At 49.1% G+C, this 14,923-nt stretch overlaps 1 protein-coding gene across 6 annotated transcripts in view; it reads left to right on the top strand.

Moving 5' to 3' along the window:
• Positions 1 to 14,923, top strand: part of ttn.2 (titin, tandem duplicate 2) — a 186,791-nt gene that overhangs the window by 105,236 nt on the left and 66,632 nt on the right. For all 6 annotated transcript variants that reach the window (XM_034573338.1, XM_034573339.1, XM_034573341.1 and 3 more), the window contains 37 exons: positions 442 to 744; positions 860 to 1,047; positions 1,277 to 1,391; positions 1,494 to 1,781; positions 1,897 to 2,048; positions 2,192 to 2,339; positions 2,427 to 2,726; positions 2,830 to 3,117; positions 3,218 to 3,514; positions 3,739 to 3,925; positions 4,016 to 4,131; positions 4,217 to 4,516; positions 4,597 to 4,896; positions 4,977 to 5,082; positions 5,269 to 5,465; positions 5,547 to 5,852; positions 5,945 to 6,098; positions 6,497 to 6,621; positions 6,710 to 6,828; positions 6,925 to 7,105; positions 7,272 to 7,574; positions 7,669 to 8,169; positions 8,293 to 8,595; positions 8,791 to 8,947; positions 9,068 to 9,210; positions 9,356 to 9,474; positions 9,613 to 9,790; positions 9,904 to 10,188; positions 10,280 to 10,573; positions 10,675 to 10,974; positions 11,332 to 11,640; positions 11,728 to 11,954; positions 12,857 to 13,171; positions 13,538 to 13,652; positions 13,770 to 14,078; positions 14,192 to 14,373; positions 14,719 to 14,848. In XM_034573338.1, coding sequence (XP_034429229.1) covers positions 442 to 744; positions 860 to 1,047; positions 1,277 to 1,391; positions 1,494 to 1,781; positions 1,897 to 2,048; positions 2,192 to 2,339; positions 2,427 to 2,726; positions 2,830 to 3,117; positions 3,218 to 3,514; positions 3,739 to 3,925; positions 4,016 to 4,131; positions 4,217 to 4,516; positions 4,597 to 4,896; positions 4,977 to 5,082; positions 5,269 to 5,465; positions 5,547 to 5,852; positions 5,945 to 6,098; positions 6,497 to 6,621; positions 6,710 to 6,828; positions 6,925 to 7,105; positions 7,272 to 7,574; positions 7,669 to 8,169; positions 8,293 to 8,595; positions 8,791 to 8,947; positions 9,068 to 9,210; positions 9,356 to 9,474; positions 9,613 to 9,790; positions 9,904 to 10,188; positions 10,280 to 10,573; positions 10,675 to 10,974; positions 11,332 to 11,640; positions 11,728 to 11,954; positions 12,857 to 13,171; positions 13,538 to 13,652; positions 13,770 to 14,078; positions 14,192 to 14,373; positions 14,719 to 14,848 — 8,340 coding nt within the window. The remainder of the gene's footprint in view (positions 1 to 441; positions 745 to 859; positions 1,048 to 1,276; positions 1,392 to 1,493; positions 1,782 to 1,896; positions 2,049 to 2,191; positions 2,340 to 2,426; positions 2,727 to 2,829; positions 3,118 to 3,217; positions 3,515 to 3,738; positions 3,926 to 4,015; positions 4,132 to 4,216; positions 4,517 to 4,596; positions 4,897 to 4,976; positions 5,083 to 5,268; positions 5,466 to 5,546; positions 5,853 to 5,944; positions 6,099 to 6,496; positions 6,622 to 6,709; positions 6,829 to 6,924; positions 7,106 to 7,271; positions 7,575 to 7,668; positions 8,170 to 8,292; positions 8,596 to 8,790; positions 8,948 to 9,067; positions 9,211 to 9,355; positions 9,475 to 9,612; positions 9,791 to 9,903; positions 10,189 to 10,279; positions 10,574 to 10,674; positions 10,975 to 11,331; positions 11,641 to 11,727; positions 11,955 to 12,856; positions 13,172 to 13,537; positions 13,653 to 13,769; positions 14,079 to 14,191; positions 14,374 to 14,718; positions 14,849 to 14,923) is intronic.

The raw sequence follows: 14,923 nt of genomic DNA on the forward strand, positions 1-14,923 counted from the left end.
AAGACATTAACTGAACTGAAATGATCAAATGTATAACATCATGTACAATTTGCTATAGTTACACATCAAATCACTTTTATCATGGATATATTAACACATTAACCCCTGTAGACTTTCACTAACTGAACCTTTTACTGTACTTGTTAGTTTCTCTCCACCACAGTTGGTTTTATGTGTTGTTTTGTGTAATGTTTGAGTTACGGATCGATAATTGATCCTTGAGGTTCATTTGATTGGAGCAGTAGATGGTTTAGATAGTGGAACCCCTCCCTCTTTGGACATTTGTAAATTGAAAATGAATTAGTATATATATTTATATATAGGTATATACATTTTAAAAAGATTTTATCATTATTTAATCTATTCGTTCAATCCAATCGTTCAACATTTCTCAGAAAAGCAGAATGTTGCTCCTACTTTCTTCTGTCTCTTTTCTTACAGAGGTTCCTGAAGCTCCTTTGAACGTGATCGTAGGAAATGTCTCAAAGTTCGGCTGCACCGTCTCCTGGGAGACTCCCGGGTCGGACGGCGGCTCTCCCATCACCTCGTACATCATCGAGCTACGTGACTGCACGTCGGTGAAGTGGTCGCCCGTGCAGGTGACCAAGGCCGACGAGCTCAGCGCCATCATCAACGATGTCATAGAGAACAAAGAGTACATCTTCAGAGTCAAAGCCGAGAACAAAGCCGGCGTCGGCAAACCCAGCGACGCCTCGCGGCCCGTCAAGATCATGGATCCCATTGGTGAGACGAAAAACATGAGGATTGACAAATTAAACATTCTGTTGGGAGTAACTTCATTTATACAAAATAAAACTCCACATGAATTAATGAGATCATTTATTTTTGGACCCTGCAGAGCGTCCCAGTCCTCCTCTGAACCTTTCCTGGCAAGACCAGAACAAGAGCTCGGTGCAGCTCGCCTGGGAGACTCCTCTGAGGAACGGAGGTAGCATGATCACCGGTTACATCATCGAACGCTGTGTGGACGGCACCGACAAGTGGCTGCGCTGCAACGCCCGCCTCTGCCCCGACCTCTTCTACAAGGTACGGATATTCATTCAGCTTCTTCCTGGTTTGCTGTTTCCTGTCAGATGTGTAATGGACGTAATCTTTGAAAGGTTTCAACCTAACTCTCCCACAGGGGCTAAGTTAGCCCGTCAGGCTACGTCAAAAGCTTCTCTGTTAGTTGTGCAGCCTCATGATTCAGATTCATTCTAAAACTCAGACTTGTTTTGTTTTGTTTCAACGCTGTACCTGTAACCTTTGACCTCAGGTGTCTGGTCTGAAATATGGAACCAAGTACAACTACAGAGTGTTTGCTGAAAACGCGGCCGGCGTCTCTGACCCATCAAATGTAAACGGACCCCTGCTGGCTGACGACCCACATGGTGAGAAGAACACTCTGTGTCGGTCGCTCTTTAATATTCTGGTTGAAGATAAGTGACATGTAATGTTTCACTTCCCATCATGCCTCTCTCTCCCCTCTCCAGTCGGTCCGACCTTTGACCTGAGTGCTTTCAAAAATGGCCTGGAGGTCATCGTCCCTCAGCCTCTCAGCATCAGAGTCCCCATCTCCGGATACCCGACCCCCGTCGCCAAGTGGACCTTCGGAGAGAAGGAGCTGACCACTGCCGATGAGCGAATCAGCCTGATGACCAAGTCCACATTCACAGAACTGATCGTCACACCAAGCGTCCGCCCGGACAAAGGCATCTACGTCCTGCAGCTGGAGAACGACGTCACATCTGTCTCTGGAGAGATCGAAGTCAACGTCATCGGTACAGCGTTAAAGACTAAATAGTTTCTAATCGGATCAGTTTGTGATGAAGAAACCAGCACAGCGTTTACTTTGACTAAAGATTTGGTGTCATTGTTTCTCTGTTTCTCCTCCAGCTGCACCCAGCGCTCCGAAGGACTTCAAGGTTCTGGAGGTGACACGGCAGCATGTCCACCTGAGCTGGGAGGCGCCCGAGCACGACGGAGGAAGTCCTCTGACAGGCTACCAGGTGGAGAAACGAGACGTGTCCCGCAAGACCTGGGTCAAGGTACGACACGAGATTCATGCCGACTGACTGATGGTTGATGTTCTTTAATCATGTCTCACATTGTTATAACTAAACAATTTTCTGTTCACTATATCGTCATAATCTTGTATGCTGATGACTAGCTACTGTGATATGTGTGTCAGGTGGCCACAGGAGTCCAGGATCAGGAGTTTACTGTCACCGACGTGGTTGAAGGGAAGGAGTATCTGTTCAGAGTAACCGCCTGTAACAAGTGTGGACCAGGAGAGCCGGCGTACATCGACGAGCCCGTCAGCATCTCCTCTCCTGCCAGTGAGTCTGACCAGAGATTAAAATGTCTGGTTAATGAAACCGTGAGTCAAAGAACTTTCTAACCTCTCCATCTCATTTCTCCACCAGCTGTGCCCGATCCTCCAGAGAATTTGAAGTGGAGGGACAAGTCCGCCAGCGGCATCTTCCTGACCTGGGAGCCACCAAAGTACGACGGTGGCAGTGGCATCCGAGGCTACAACGTCGATCGCTGCCAGAGAGGAACTGATAAGTGGGAGCCCTGTGGGGACATGGTGCCTGAGCTGAAGTGCCAGGTTACCGGTCTGATCGAGGGCCAGTGGTACTCCTACAGAGTCCGAGCCCTGAATGGACTCGGAGCAGGCCGACCCTGCAAGGCCACAGACGAGATCCAGGCCGTTGATCCCAAAGGTACCCGAGCATCTTCCTTACAAGATAAGACAAACTAATTCCTTTCATTTGTCATTTTCTGTTGTGACTAAGTTTCTGACCCTCCTTCCTGTCATCCATGCAGAACCTCCAGAGATCCATCTGGACGCCAAGCTGTTGGCCGGTCTGACCGCCAAAGCCGGCAGCAAGATTGAACTCCCCGCTGAGGTGACGGGTAAGCCCGAGCCCCGGGTGAAGTGGACCAAGGCCGACCTGGTCCTCAAAGCAGAGGACAGAGTTTCCATTGACACCAAGACGGGACACTCAACTGTCACTATCGCCAAGACCAAGAGAGACGATAGCTCAACCTACATCATTGAAGCCACCAACAGCAGCGGCCGCGCCACAGCCACCGTCGACGTCAACATCCTCGGTACGACCTTTTGACAAAAGAGAAAATAAATGGTACAAAGAAGGTTTTCAAAGAAACTTTTTCAGGATAATTGAATTTGAAATATTCTTCCCTCACACAGATAAGCCTGGTCCTCCAGCTGCCTTCGACATCTCTGAGATCACCAACGAATCCTGCTTCCTGGCCTGGAACCCTCCGCGCGATGACGGCGGCTCCAGAGTCACCAACTACATTGTCGAGCGCCGAGCTGTCGACAGCGAGATCTGGCACCGTCTGTCCTCCACCATCAAACAGACCACCTACAAAGCCGTGGGTCTGGTCAAGTTCAAGGAGTACATCTTCAGAGTCTACGCAGAGAACCAGTTTGGTGTTGGTCCAGCGGCTGAACATCCGTCCATCATCGCCAGATATCCCTTCGGTAGGTCACCTAACCACGGGACTGAGGTTTGTCCCAGTGGGAAGACACTCACCGTGGAAGTGTCTTTTGTGAAAGACTTTTATAATCATCACAGACAAAGGGAGAGTTACGATGTTTTGCTCCAGTAGTGGTCTTTACCAGCTGTTTCTTTAATGGACCATTTCAGCTCAGGTTCTGGTGCTTTAGGTCCATGATGATACTGATCCATCCTGTCTTGTCCTTAGACACTCCCGGAGCTCCTTACAAGCTGGAGCCTTCGGACATCGCCAAGGACTCTCTGACTCTGACCTGGTACGAGCCTGACGAGGACGGAGGAAGCCCCATTACAGGATACTGGGTGGAGAGACACGAACCCGACCACGACAAGTGGATCAGATGCAACAAGCTGCCGATCAAGGACACCAACTACAGGTGAGTCCATCTCTTCTAATATCTGAACTGAGTTTGATGCTGGACTCTGCTGATTCTCACTGTGTTGATGTGACGTGTTTTCCTCCGCAGGGTCAAAGGTCTTCCCACCAGGAAGAAATACAAGTTTAGAGTCCTGGCTGAGAATTTGGCTGGAACTGGAAAACCCAGCAAAGAGACAGACATGATCCTCGTCAAAGATCCAATTGGTACAAACACATTCACCCACTCAGAGTAGTTTTGTATTCGCATCTAAAATCCTTTCAGAGTCAAAAGTTCTTATTCTTCTTCCAGATCCTCCATGGCCTCCTGGTAAACCCACGGTGAAGGACGTGGCTAAGACTTCCTGTTTCGTGATGTGGACCAAACCAGAGCACGACGGTGGAGCAAAGATCGATGGCTACATCATTGAGATGCTGAAGAGTGGCAACATGGACTGGATCCGCGTGGCAGAGGACATCAGTATAATGGAACACTCCCTAAGAGGCCTGATGGAGAAGCAGGAGTACTCGTTCAGGATGCGAGCTGTTAACGTGGCCGGAGAGAGCGAACCCAGCGAGCCCAGCGACCCAGTGCTCTGCAAAGAGAGACTCAGTGAGAACCAGAGAAAGAACAGATACAACATGTTTAACTGAAACTGGAGAACAACGGTTTAACACTCCTCTTCTCCTCAGGTCCTCCTTCTGCTCCTCGCTGGTTGAACGTTATGAGCATCAGCAGGAACAGCGCCGAGATGAAGTGGACGGCCCCCGAGCGTGACGGCGGCTCGCCCATCACCAACTACGTGGTGGAGAAGCGTGACGTCAGACGTAAAGGCTGGCAGGCCGTGGACACCACAGTCAAGGAGCTGACGTACAGCGTGACTCCTCTCAACGAGGGCTCACTGTACGTGTTCCGCATCGCCGCCGAGAACAAGGTGGGCGTCGGACCGTTCTGTGAGCTGGAGGACTCTGTGCTCGCCAAAGACACTTTCGGTGAGTTAGAGATGAACTTTATATTTAAATCAATTTATTTTAATCAGGACTGTGATGAAAACTCAGTTTTTTTTTCACAGCCACTCCTGGGCCTCCGTACGCCCTCGCCGTCACCGCTGTGACCAAAAGATATGTGGACCTTCAGTGGGAGGAGCCTAAAAACGATGGTGGCCGACCCATCCTCAGGTTAGTTTTCACTGACTAGGGACAGTAAAGAAACTCCAGTGATGAGTTTGAAATATGTGTTAAATAAAGAAGAAGGTCCAGTGTTGGAGGTGTCACCTGACTCATCATCAAATCTGTTTTCTTGTTGCTAACGAGTCGTCGTGATGAAGCTCAGTGTTGAAGGTGTTTATATGACTCCGCCCCCAGGTATTCACTTGAGAAGAAGGAGAAGCTTGGCACTCGCTGGGTTAAATGTGGGAAGACTTCAGGTCCGGACTGTAAGTACAGAGTGACCGACGTCATCGAGGGAACAGAGGTTCAGTTCCAGGTCTGCGCCGAGAACGAGGCCGGCGTCGGACATCCGAGTGAACCCACCGAGATCCTCACAATCGAAGATCCCACCGGTGGGTTGTCTGATGAGCATAGAAACGCTGAGCGCACGTTCAGAGCACAGAGTCTAAATCCATCTGTCTTGCTTTCCTCAGGTGTCCCATCTCCACCCATCGAGCTACACATCACCGGCGCCAGCCGGGACTTCCTGTCCATCGGCTGGAAACCTCCGCAGAGGAACGGTGGCTGCCCCATCTCTGGATACCACATCGAGATGTGCGAGGCCGGAACAGAGAAGTGGATGAGGGTCAACTCTCGTCCAGTGAAGGAGCTGAAGTACCGTGTGGAAGAGGGTGTGATCCCTGAGAAGGAGTACATCCTGAGAGTGAGGGCCATCAACTCTGTCGGAGTGAGCGAGCCCTCCGACATCTCCGAGAACGTCTTCGCCAAAGACTCCGACTGTACGAGCGTCCAACGCCCTCCTTAATGTTTCATGTAAATCACCAAACTGAAAGGAGCGAGTGAATGAATGAGATATCTTTTCTGTTTCCAGGTAATCCGACACTGGACTTCCAGACTCTGGACCTGGTTGTCGTGGAAAACGAGAAGATGCACATCCCAGTTCCCTTCAGATCCGTCCCCTCACCCAGAATCACCTGGCACAAAGACGGGAAGGAGCTGAAGGCCGACGAACGTCTCGGCTTCAGGTCAGTGACTCGTCTCTTAACCGTTTTTACAGCTGCAGCCAAATAAAAAAAAACATTCATTCAAAATTTTAAATCACAAACAGACAAAGACTGAACTACTTGAAATGTGACCGTCCATCAATAAAAACATTTCAATACTTCACTAAAAATGTTGATCGATTATAAAATATTTAAATCGCAAAAACGCTAACCAAAAGAAAAATTCAACCTTTGAATTCTTTGTTTGGTTTAAATTTTCATTCGTCGCAATATGAAGTATTTATTTCCCGAGCCACGGTTTGAAACCCAGAGAGATTTCATTTGTCTGTCATGTAAAACACAGTGAATCAGGCTGTTGTGGTTTAATGTTCATGGTCAGTGTTCGCTGCAGTTCTGATGGGATTGTTTCGGTTCCACAGGAAGGAGTACACTTCCTGTCACCTGGAGGTCGAGAGCAGCCTTCACGCTGACGCCGGCGTGTACAAAGTCACTCTGGAGAACAAACTTGGAGCCGCCAGCGCCACCATCAACGTCAAAGTCATCGGTGTGGAGACGCTCACAGATTTTATTTTATCCAAGAGATTCCGTCACGCAGATCATTTTTTTCACACTTGTTTCACTTCTGTGTTCAGGTCTTCCTGGTCCCTGTAAGGAGATCACAGCCTCTGAGATCACAAAGAGCTCCTGCAAAGTGTCCTGGGATCCTCCAGACTACGACGGCGGCAGCCCGATTCTTCACTACGTCATGCAGGTCCGAAGGGTTTTTCAATTTTTGGGTTAGGGTTAGTCAGCACTGGTTTTAACTGTGACATCAGAGCGTGAAAGAAGTTTGTTTGTGCATGTGCAGCGGCGTGAGGCTGGCAGGAGGACCTACGTCAACATGATGTCCGGAGAGAACAAGCTGAGCTGGAACGTCAAAGACCTGATCCCTAACGGAGAGTACTACTTCAGAGTCCAGGCCGTCAACAAGATCGGAGGAGGAGAGTTCATCGAGCTCCGCAACCCAGTCATCGCAGAGGACCAGAAACGTGAGAGAAATCTGCTTGACACATGTTTTGTTGATTATTAAAGGAACATTCCACCAATGATCAGTTTCCTTCATGAACAGCACGACACAGGCTCAACAGAATCTTCCATTGCTCTCACAGTGAAAGTTTTAAGAGATTTCTAACTGAGATCCGTCTCTCGTCTCAGATGCTCCCGACCCACCGGTGGACGTGGAGACCCACAACCCCACATCCAGCACCATCACTCTGACCTGGAAGCCTCCCATGTATGATGGCGGCGCGAAAATCATGGGCTACATACTGGAGAGGCAACAAAAGGGCCAGGACAAGTGGGAGAGGTGCAACGACTTCCTGGTGCCCGTCGTGTCCTACACCGTCAGAGGACTGACGGAGGGAAAGAATTACGCCTTCAGAGTCAGAGCCGAAAACGCAGCCGGGGTCAGCGAGCCGTCACGCGGCACGCTATTCGTGAAGGTCTCGGACGCTGTTGGTAAGAAAGGTTTTACAGAAACTCAAACTGACAAGTTGCAGCCATCACCTTCTCCGCTGAACGCTTTGATAATTTGACTTATGTTCTCTCTCAGGTGCTCCGAAGGTTTTCCTGAGCGGCAGCCTGCAGTCAGGTCTCAACGTGAAACGAGGCTGCGAGATCTGCTTAGACGCCAACATCTCCGGCTCGCCGTACCCTGAGATCACCTGGTACTGGAACAACCAGGTGATCCGGCCCGAGCCGCTCCGCAAGAGGCCCGAAAAGCCCCTGAAGAAGAAGGTGGAGAAGAAGGTGGAGAAGAAGGTGGAGACGAAGGAGGAGAAGAAAGAGGAGGAGAAGAAGGAGGGAGAGGTGAAGGAAGGAGAAGAGAAGAAAGAAGAAGAGGAGAAAAAGAAGGAGGAGGAGGCAGCAGAGCCGGAAGTGGAGGAGTCTGACTACCCAACAATATACGAGCGTCTGGCCATCGACAATCACCGCAGAGGTGCTTCCTCCATCGTCATCAGGGACTCGATCCGCGCCGACCACGGCGTCTACATGGTGAAGCTGGAGAACGACCACGGCACTGCCTCGGCAACCTGCGAGGTCAACGTGCTCGGTAAGAATTAGTTTCTGTTTCCATTTTATTATAAAATTCCGTGATTGACATTCTGTGAATTGTCCAGCCGGTTCAGGATCCATCTTTTATTTATGAAGTCTGAATCCTGTTCGCTCTCCTCAGATACTCCAGGTCCTCCTGTCAACTTCAGATTCGAGGAGGTGAGGAAGAACTCTGTGGTCTGCAAGTGGGATGCTCCTCTGGATGATGGCGGCAGCGAGATCCTCAACTACACCCTGGAGAAGAAGGACAACTCGAAGCTGGAGTTTGGCTGGAGCAGTGTCACCACCACACTGAGAGGATGCAGATACCTGGTGCCCAAACTCATTGAGAAGAAGGAGTACATATTCAGGGCCGTGGCCGAGAACAAGTTCGGTCCTGGACCCGCCTGCGTCTCCAAACCACTCATCGCCAAGAATCCTTTCGGTATAACGTCATTTATTATTAGTCAGACAAACAGCAGATATATATCAAATTCAATTCAATAAAAGTAAAATGAAATTTGTCACATACATAGATGTTGATTCAAGTTTTGAACTCAAGATACAGAAACAGAAACATGAAGTAAAAAAAACATAAATTGAGCCTCACTCTTTCCCCGCTCCTCTCGGTCGGCCTCAGATCCTCCCGAGGCTCCTGAGAAGCCAGAGATCGATGACATCACAGCCCACAGCATGCTCGTCACCTGGAACGCGCCGAACGACCACGGCAGCCCCATCGTGGGATACTGGGTGGAGCGTCGCGAGATCAACAGCTCACACTGGACACGTGTTAACAGGTGAGGAAACGGAGACGGATCCCGTTTACTTCCTGGACTCGTGCTGAGAAGTTCAAATTAGATTCAAAGTATTTCAGCTTGAATGTTTTCTGAGTGTAATTTTTCTGTCCTGGTCGTCAGGAACATCGTCCCCGACACTGAGCTGAACGTTGAAGGTCTGTTCGAGGGCCTGACTTACATCTTCAGGGTGGCAGCTGAAAACCAAGCCGGCCCAGGAAAGTTCAGCGTCCCGTCCGAACCCAAAACAGCCCAAGCTCCGATCTGTACGTAAACTGAACTTTGTGTTAAATACGACTCTGTGGAATGAATCCACAAACACCTTGTTTACAGAATCAAGACTTATGAACAGGCTATTTATGTTCATGTAAATACAGTCAGTCTCAAAGTTATGTGTCCCGTCCTCTGCAGTACCTCCTGGACCACCTGTCGCCCGAGTGGCGGACACCACTGACCACTCCATCAACGTGGAGTGGGACCCACCTGCAGACAACGGTGGAGGAGAGATCCTGGGGTACCACGTGGACAAGGTCAGACCATTGAGTCGTCTCTGCTGCTTCAACTGCGCTCACATTTGATTTCAGATTCCTGTGCCACTGTCGGATCACAATTTATTCAAGACCTGAATTAAACTGTGTTCTTCCTCTTTGTTCTGTGGTGGTCTTCAGGCCATGGCCGGTACCAAGGACTGGTCCAGGTCCACAGAGCGTCCCTGGAAGAACCGGGCATTCACTGTCTACGGAGTCCGTGAGGGAGCCAAGTACATGGTCAGAGTCATCGCCTGCAACGCAGCCGGAGAGGGAGCGCCAGGATTCACAGAGTCTGTGTTCGTCAGGAATCCTGCAGGTCTGGAAAAAACATTCCTCAACAAGACAGTTCAAAAAAATGAAGACTCTGTTTTAATCCGCTCAAATCTGATCTTAATTGGTGTTGATCTCTGTTTTGGTTTCCCTCCTCAGAGTTGCCAGTGATTGAACTGGACCTGTCCGTCAAGAATGGCTTGGTCATCAGAGCCGGAGAGATCCTTCGTGTTCCCGCTACAGTGACAGGTAAACCCTACCCCTCCCTCACCTGGACCAAGGATGATGGTAAACCCGACAAAGACCGTGTGGAGATTCTGACTGAAGGCAACGACAGCGTTGTTTCAATCAACAACGTCCAGAGGAAGGACTGCGGCAAATACATGATCTCTGCTATGAACCCTAGTGGAAAAAAGGCTGCTTGGACCAGAGTGGAGGTTGTGGGTGAGTTGAAGTCTGGAACGTCAGAGCAGGACCTGATTATAAAACCGTTAACTTGAAATAAAAATGAACACGAATGTTGTTTTATCCTCAGACGTCCCCGGACCGGTCACGGACCTGAAGCCTGTTGTCGTCACTCGTAAGATGATCTTCCTGAACTGGGATGACCCTGTGGATGACGGAGGCAGCGACCTGTTGGGCTTCATCGTTGAGCGAAAACACGGCAAGATGCACACGTGGAGGCAGCCCTTTGAAACCATCTCCTCCAAGTGCGAGTGTGCTGGCATCGTGGAGGGACAGGTGTACACGTTCCGCGTTATTGCCAAAAACAAGTATGGACTGGGGCCGCCCGTCGAGCTGGAACCCATCACAGCCGTGGACCCGCAGGGTGAGTCCAAAGATCTTTTGATTCACAAATGATCGAGTTGAGAGCAGTATGATAGTGGGCTTGAAAAGTGGATCCGTAGTAAACTAATCATGTTGCCGCAGGTCCACCATCGTACCCCGAGAAGTTCCATTACACTGAGCGCACCAAGAACTCCATTTCGTTTGCCTGGAAGCCGCCGCGTAATGACGGGGGCAGCCCGCTCATCGGGTACTTCGTAGAGAAGAAGAGGCAGGACCAGCAGGCCTTCGAGCCATGCAACACAGAGATCTGCCCCAACATGACCATGACTGTGGAGGGGCTGGAAGACGCCTGGATGTACGAGTTCAGGATCAAGTGTGCTAACCTAATCGGAGAAAGCGAGCCGTCTATCCCGCTCCTTGTGGTCATCCAAGATGATGAAGGTGGGGTCCTGTTGAATTATATGATCAAACCATTAGGACAGTGTTTTTATGCCTCTGCGACAGCGACGCCCAGTGGCCAGAGTTCTCGGGTTGTTCATCCGTCACATTCTTGTGAACGCGACATCTCATGAATACGTTCTTAAAATGTATTACAAATGTTTAGTTGTTTTTTTGTCTCTTGAACATGATATCTTAAGATAGGGAATTTCTTCACATTTTGACCAGTTGTCACTTGGACAATGAACTGATTAGATGTCAGTGTTCAGAGGGCAAAGGTCACAGTGACCTCGTAAGAATGTATGTAGACTGAAACTGTGATTCTAGTTTAAGATTTGTTTTGTTTCCTGCTTGTCTCAGTGTCTCCTGAGGTCCACATGCTGAAGCACTTCAAGGGTGACTGCATTACTGTGAAAAAGGGCGAACCCATTGAGCTCCCCGCCGACATCCTGGGACTCCCCATCCCTAAGATCGAGTGGTCCAAAGATGACGTGGTCATCGTGAAGCCGACCGAGACTTTGCTAATAGAAACAGAGGTGACGGGCAGGATGAACGCCAAGACAACGCTGTCCATCCCAGCAGCCAACAGGAGGGACCACGGCAGCTACACTGTCTCTGCCTCCAACAACATGGGCTCAGCCAAACGCACCACCTTCATCATGGTGCTGGGTGCGTGGAAACATTATGATATAAATACATTCATGTGCAAGAGTAACTAGTTGTTTCAGAATCAATGAACTCGTGTTCTCCCCTCAGACCGACCACTCCCACCCAGGAACGTGACGGTGTCTAACATCAAGGCGGAGTCCTGCTACCTCCACTGGGACGCACCTCTGGAGGACGGCGGCAGCGAACTGACCAACTACATTGTTGAAAAGAAAGAAGTGATGACGGAGGAGCCGGAGCTGGAAGAGGGACAGGAAGCTCCAGCTGAGCCAGAGTGGGTGGAGGTTACCAACTGCATCGTTGAGAAGAAATTCAGGGTATGTCCCAAAATCTTAATAATACAAATGTGTCATGTTTCTCTCACTCTCTGAAACAGACGTTGTTTACATGATCCTGTTTAAATGCTTCTAAAATAAAAACATATTTAGAACTTGCAGCAGAACGTCGGGGACTCTGTCTTCTACCTCATGTCGTAGCTCGTTATGACGTCTTTACGTCTCTTTACGTGCTGTGAAAAACATGTAGATAAAACTGAGAGCAGAGAAAATGTTCAGTAATCAATACATTTCATTTAGCTGATTTTATCCAAAGCGACTCACAGTAAGTGCCTCAACCACGAGGAAACAAACCCAGAACAGCAAGAATCAAGTCAGTACATTATCTTCAAAAAACTACAAAGTTATATATGTAAGTGCAACTAAACTTTTTCATTTTTAATATAAACACCAGAGTTTACGATGACATCATCTTCTTAACCGAGGTGTGGTCTGAAGAGATGTGTCTTTAGTCTGGAGGAAGACGTGTGGACTTCCTGTCCTGATGTCACTGGGGAGCTCGGTCCACCGTTTAGGAGCCAGGACAGGAAACAGATGTGATTTTGTTGAGTGGCAGCTGTCCCTCACAGTGAGGGAGGAGCAAGCCGATTGGCCAATGCAGAGCAGAGTGGGCGGGCTCATAGCTCAAAAACTAAAAAAAGTCAACACTTGATATAACCAGGCCTTGATGTTCTTGAGATGTTCCTGAAGTTGAACTAAGTGATTGGATTCATCAGGCTTCATAGATATGTACAGCTGCGTGTCGTCTGCGTAACAATGGAAGTGTACGAGGTGCTTTCTGATGATGTTGCCTAAAAGGAGCAGATATAAGATGAAGAGTATCGGTCAACTTCAACACAGGAGGAACATTTCTACATTTCTAACACAACGTCCTCTTCTTGCAGGTGTGGAACCTGGAGACCAACAAGACGTACTTGTTCCGGGTCCGAGCTGAGAACCGCTATGGTAAATCTGACCCCTGTGCGACAGAGCAGGTCCAGATCACCGACCCCTTCGGCCTCCCTGGCCCTCCAGAGAAGCCGACCATCACGGAATACAGCAAGACCTCCATGACCCTGACCTGGGAGCCTCCCAGGGACAATGGCGGCTCCATGATTATTGGCTACTGGCCGGAGAAGAGAGAGAAAGGCACCAGCTACTGGGCCAAAGCCAACAAGGGGCCGGTCACCAAGAGGGGCACGAAAGGCTGGGAGTACCAGGTGAGCTTTCACTGCGGTAACAATCGTTTCAACTAGCAAATGTAGGGTCTGTATTCAAATTCAATTTGTGTCCTTCCTACACACTGAGATAAAACATCAGGTGAAACCCAAACAGACCCACAGATCTGAAGGAAGAACAGTTAACGTGTTCTGTCTCCGTCCAGAAGGCAGATCCACTTCAGGCTTTTAATAATCTTCCACAGAGCGTTAAGATGCTTTATCTCTGATCATCAGGAAGGTTCCTCGCAAACCTTGTATGCTGTTCTTCTTTCTGTTCTTCACCAGACTTTTTAAAGCCATCACAGACCTTGTTGTTATAATAAAGAGCTTTAAGATAATGTGGGATTCTTTCTCTGTGTCTTTTAGGTGACTCGTCTGTTTGAAGGAACTGAGTACGAGTTCCGAGTTGCTGCCTTCAACTCTGCAGGAACTGGACCGTTCAGTGGACCGTCCGACTCTGCCTTCGCCATCAACCCGATCTGTGAGTAAAAGACAATCGGCTTTTTTAATAAGCATCAGGTGTCTATCAAATGATTCATCCTCAGATAAATGATGAATTTTAGTTTCTGATGATTGATTGTGCTGCTTCCTTCTCAAGCTCCTCCCAGCATGCCCGCTGCTCCTGAGGTGGCTGATAAGACGACGCACAGCGTCACTCTGACCTGGAAACCACCGGCGAGCGACGGGGGAAGTCCCATCAAAGGTTACATCATCCAGATCCAGAATGAAGGTTCCTCCGTGTGGATGACGGTGAACGACCCTGACACCACTCACCCCACCACTGAGTACACAGTGCCCAGCCTCCGTGAGATGAAAGGCTATCGCTTCAGGATCATCGCTGTCAATGACATCGGCGAGTCCGACCCCAGCCCCCGCACCGACGAGGTTCTGGTCGAGGATATCAAGCGTACGTCCATCTTGAAAGTCTCACTACAACAAATAAATAAATCTCATCAGTGTCCAGATGTTTTCCTGTGTGTCTGTCTCTGTCCTTCACCAACGTCACCTCTAATGTTTCAGTCGGACCGTCCATCTCCATTGACGTGCTTGTCGACGACCTGCTCTACATCCGTGCCGGTGATCCTATCAAGATCCCCGCCACCATTAAGGGCCGCCCAGATCCCAAGGTCACCTGGGACTTCGATGGCAAAGCCAAGTCCCACAAGAAAAACAAACTGCACACGCTGCCCGTCGACTCCGAGGTGAGAACAATCATTTCATCAAAACTAAAATCCTGATGATTTTCTTCAAGATAAAAAATGTGTTTCCTGAAAAAAGAAGTTCTGCTCTACTGTGTTTATTTACTTTAACTGTACATTTAATAAAACATCTTTAAAAGTCAGATGTTTTCATGTCAGCGCCATGTTGGTGCAGTTTCTAGCTCGTGTCTCAGTCAGAAGCTTCAGGGTTTGATCCTGCTCGGCCTTGTGATGATCTGACGATGATCTGAGCAGCTGGGATCGACTCCAGCTCCTCACGTCACCGCAAAATATCATCGTACAAGTGACGGATGAAAAGATTCAGTCTCATTGTCTTTCTGTTTTCAGGTCGAGTCCACTGACACCACGTCTGTCGTGATCATCCCCGTGAGTCTGAGGAGCCACTCCGGACGTTACACCATCACTGCAAAGAACAAGTCCGGACAGAAACACGTGAACGTCAGAGTCAATGTCCTTGGTACGTCTGTTTTCTTTTTTTATCGTCTTCCACCCGGGATACGTTCAGATGTTCGTCCTCAGACCTGACAGAGTT

Source organism: Hippoglossus hippoglossus, chromosome 21, assembly GCF_009819705.1.
Source record: "Hippoglossus hippoglossus isolate fHipHip1 chromosome 21, fHipHip1.pri, whole genome shotgun sequence".
NCBI lineage: Eukaryota > Metazoa > Chordata > Actinopteri > Pleuronectiformes > Pleuronectidae > Hippoglossus > Hippoglossus hippoglossus.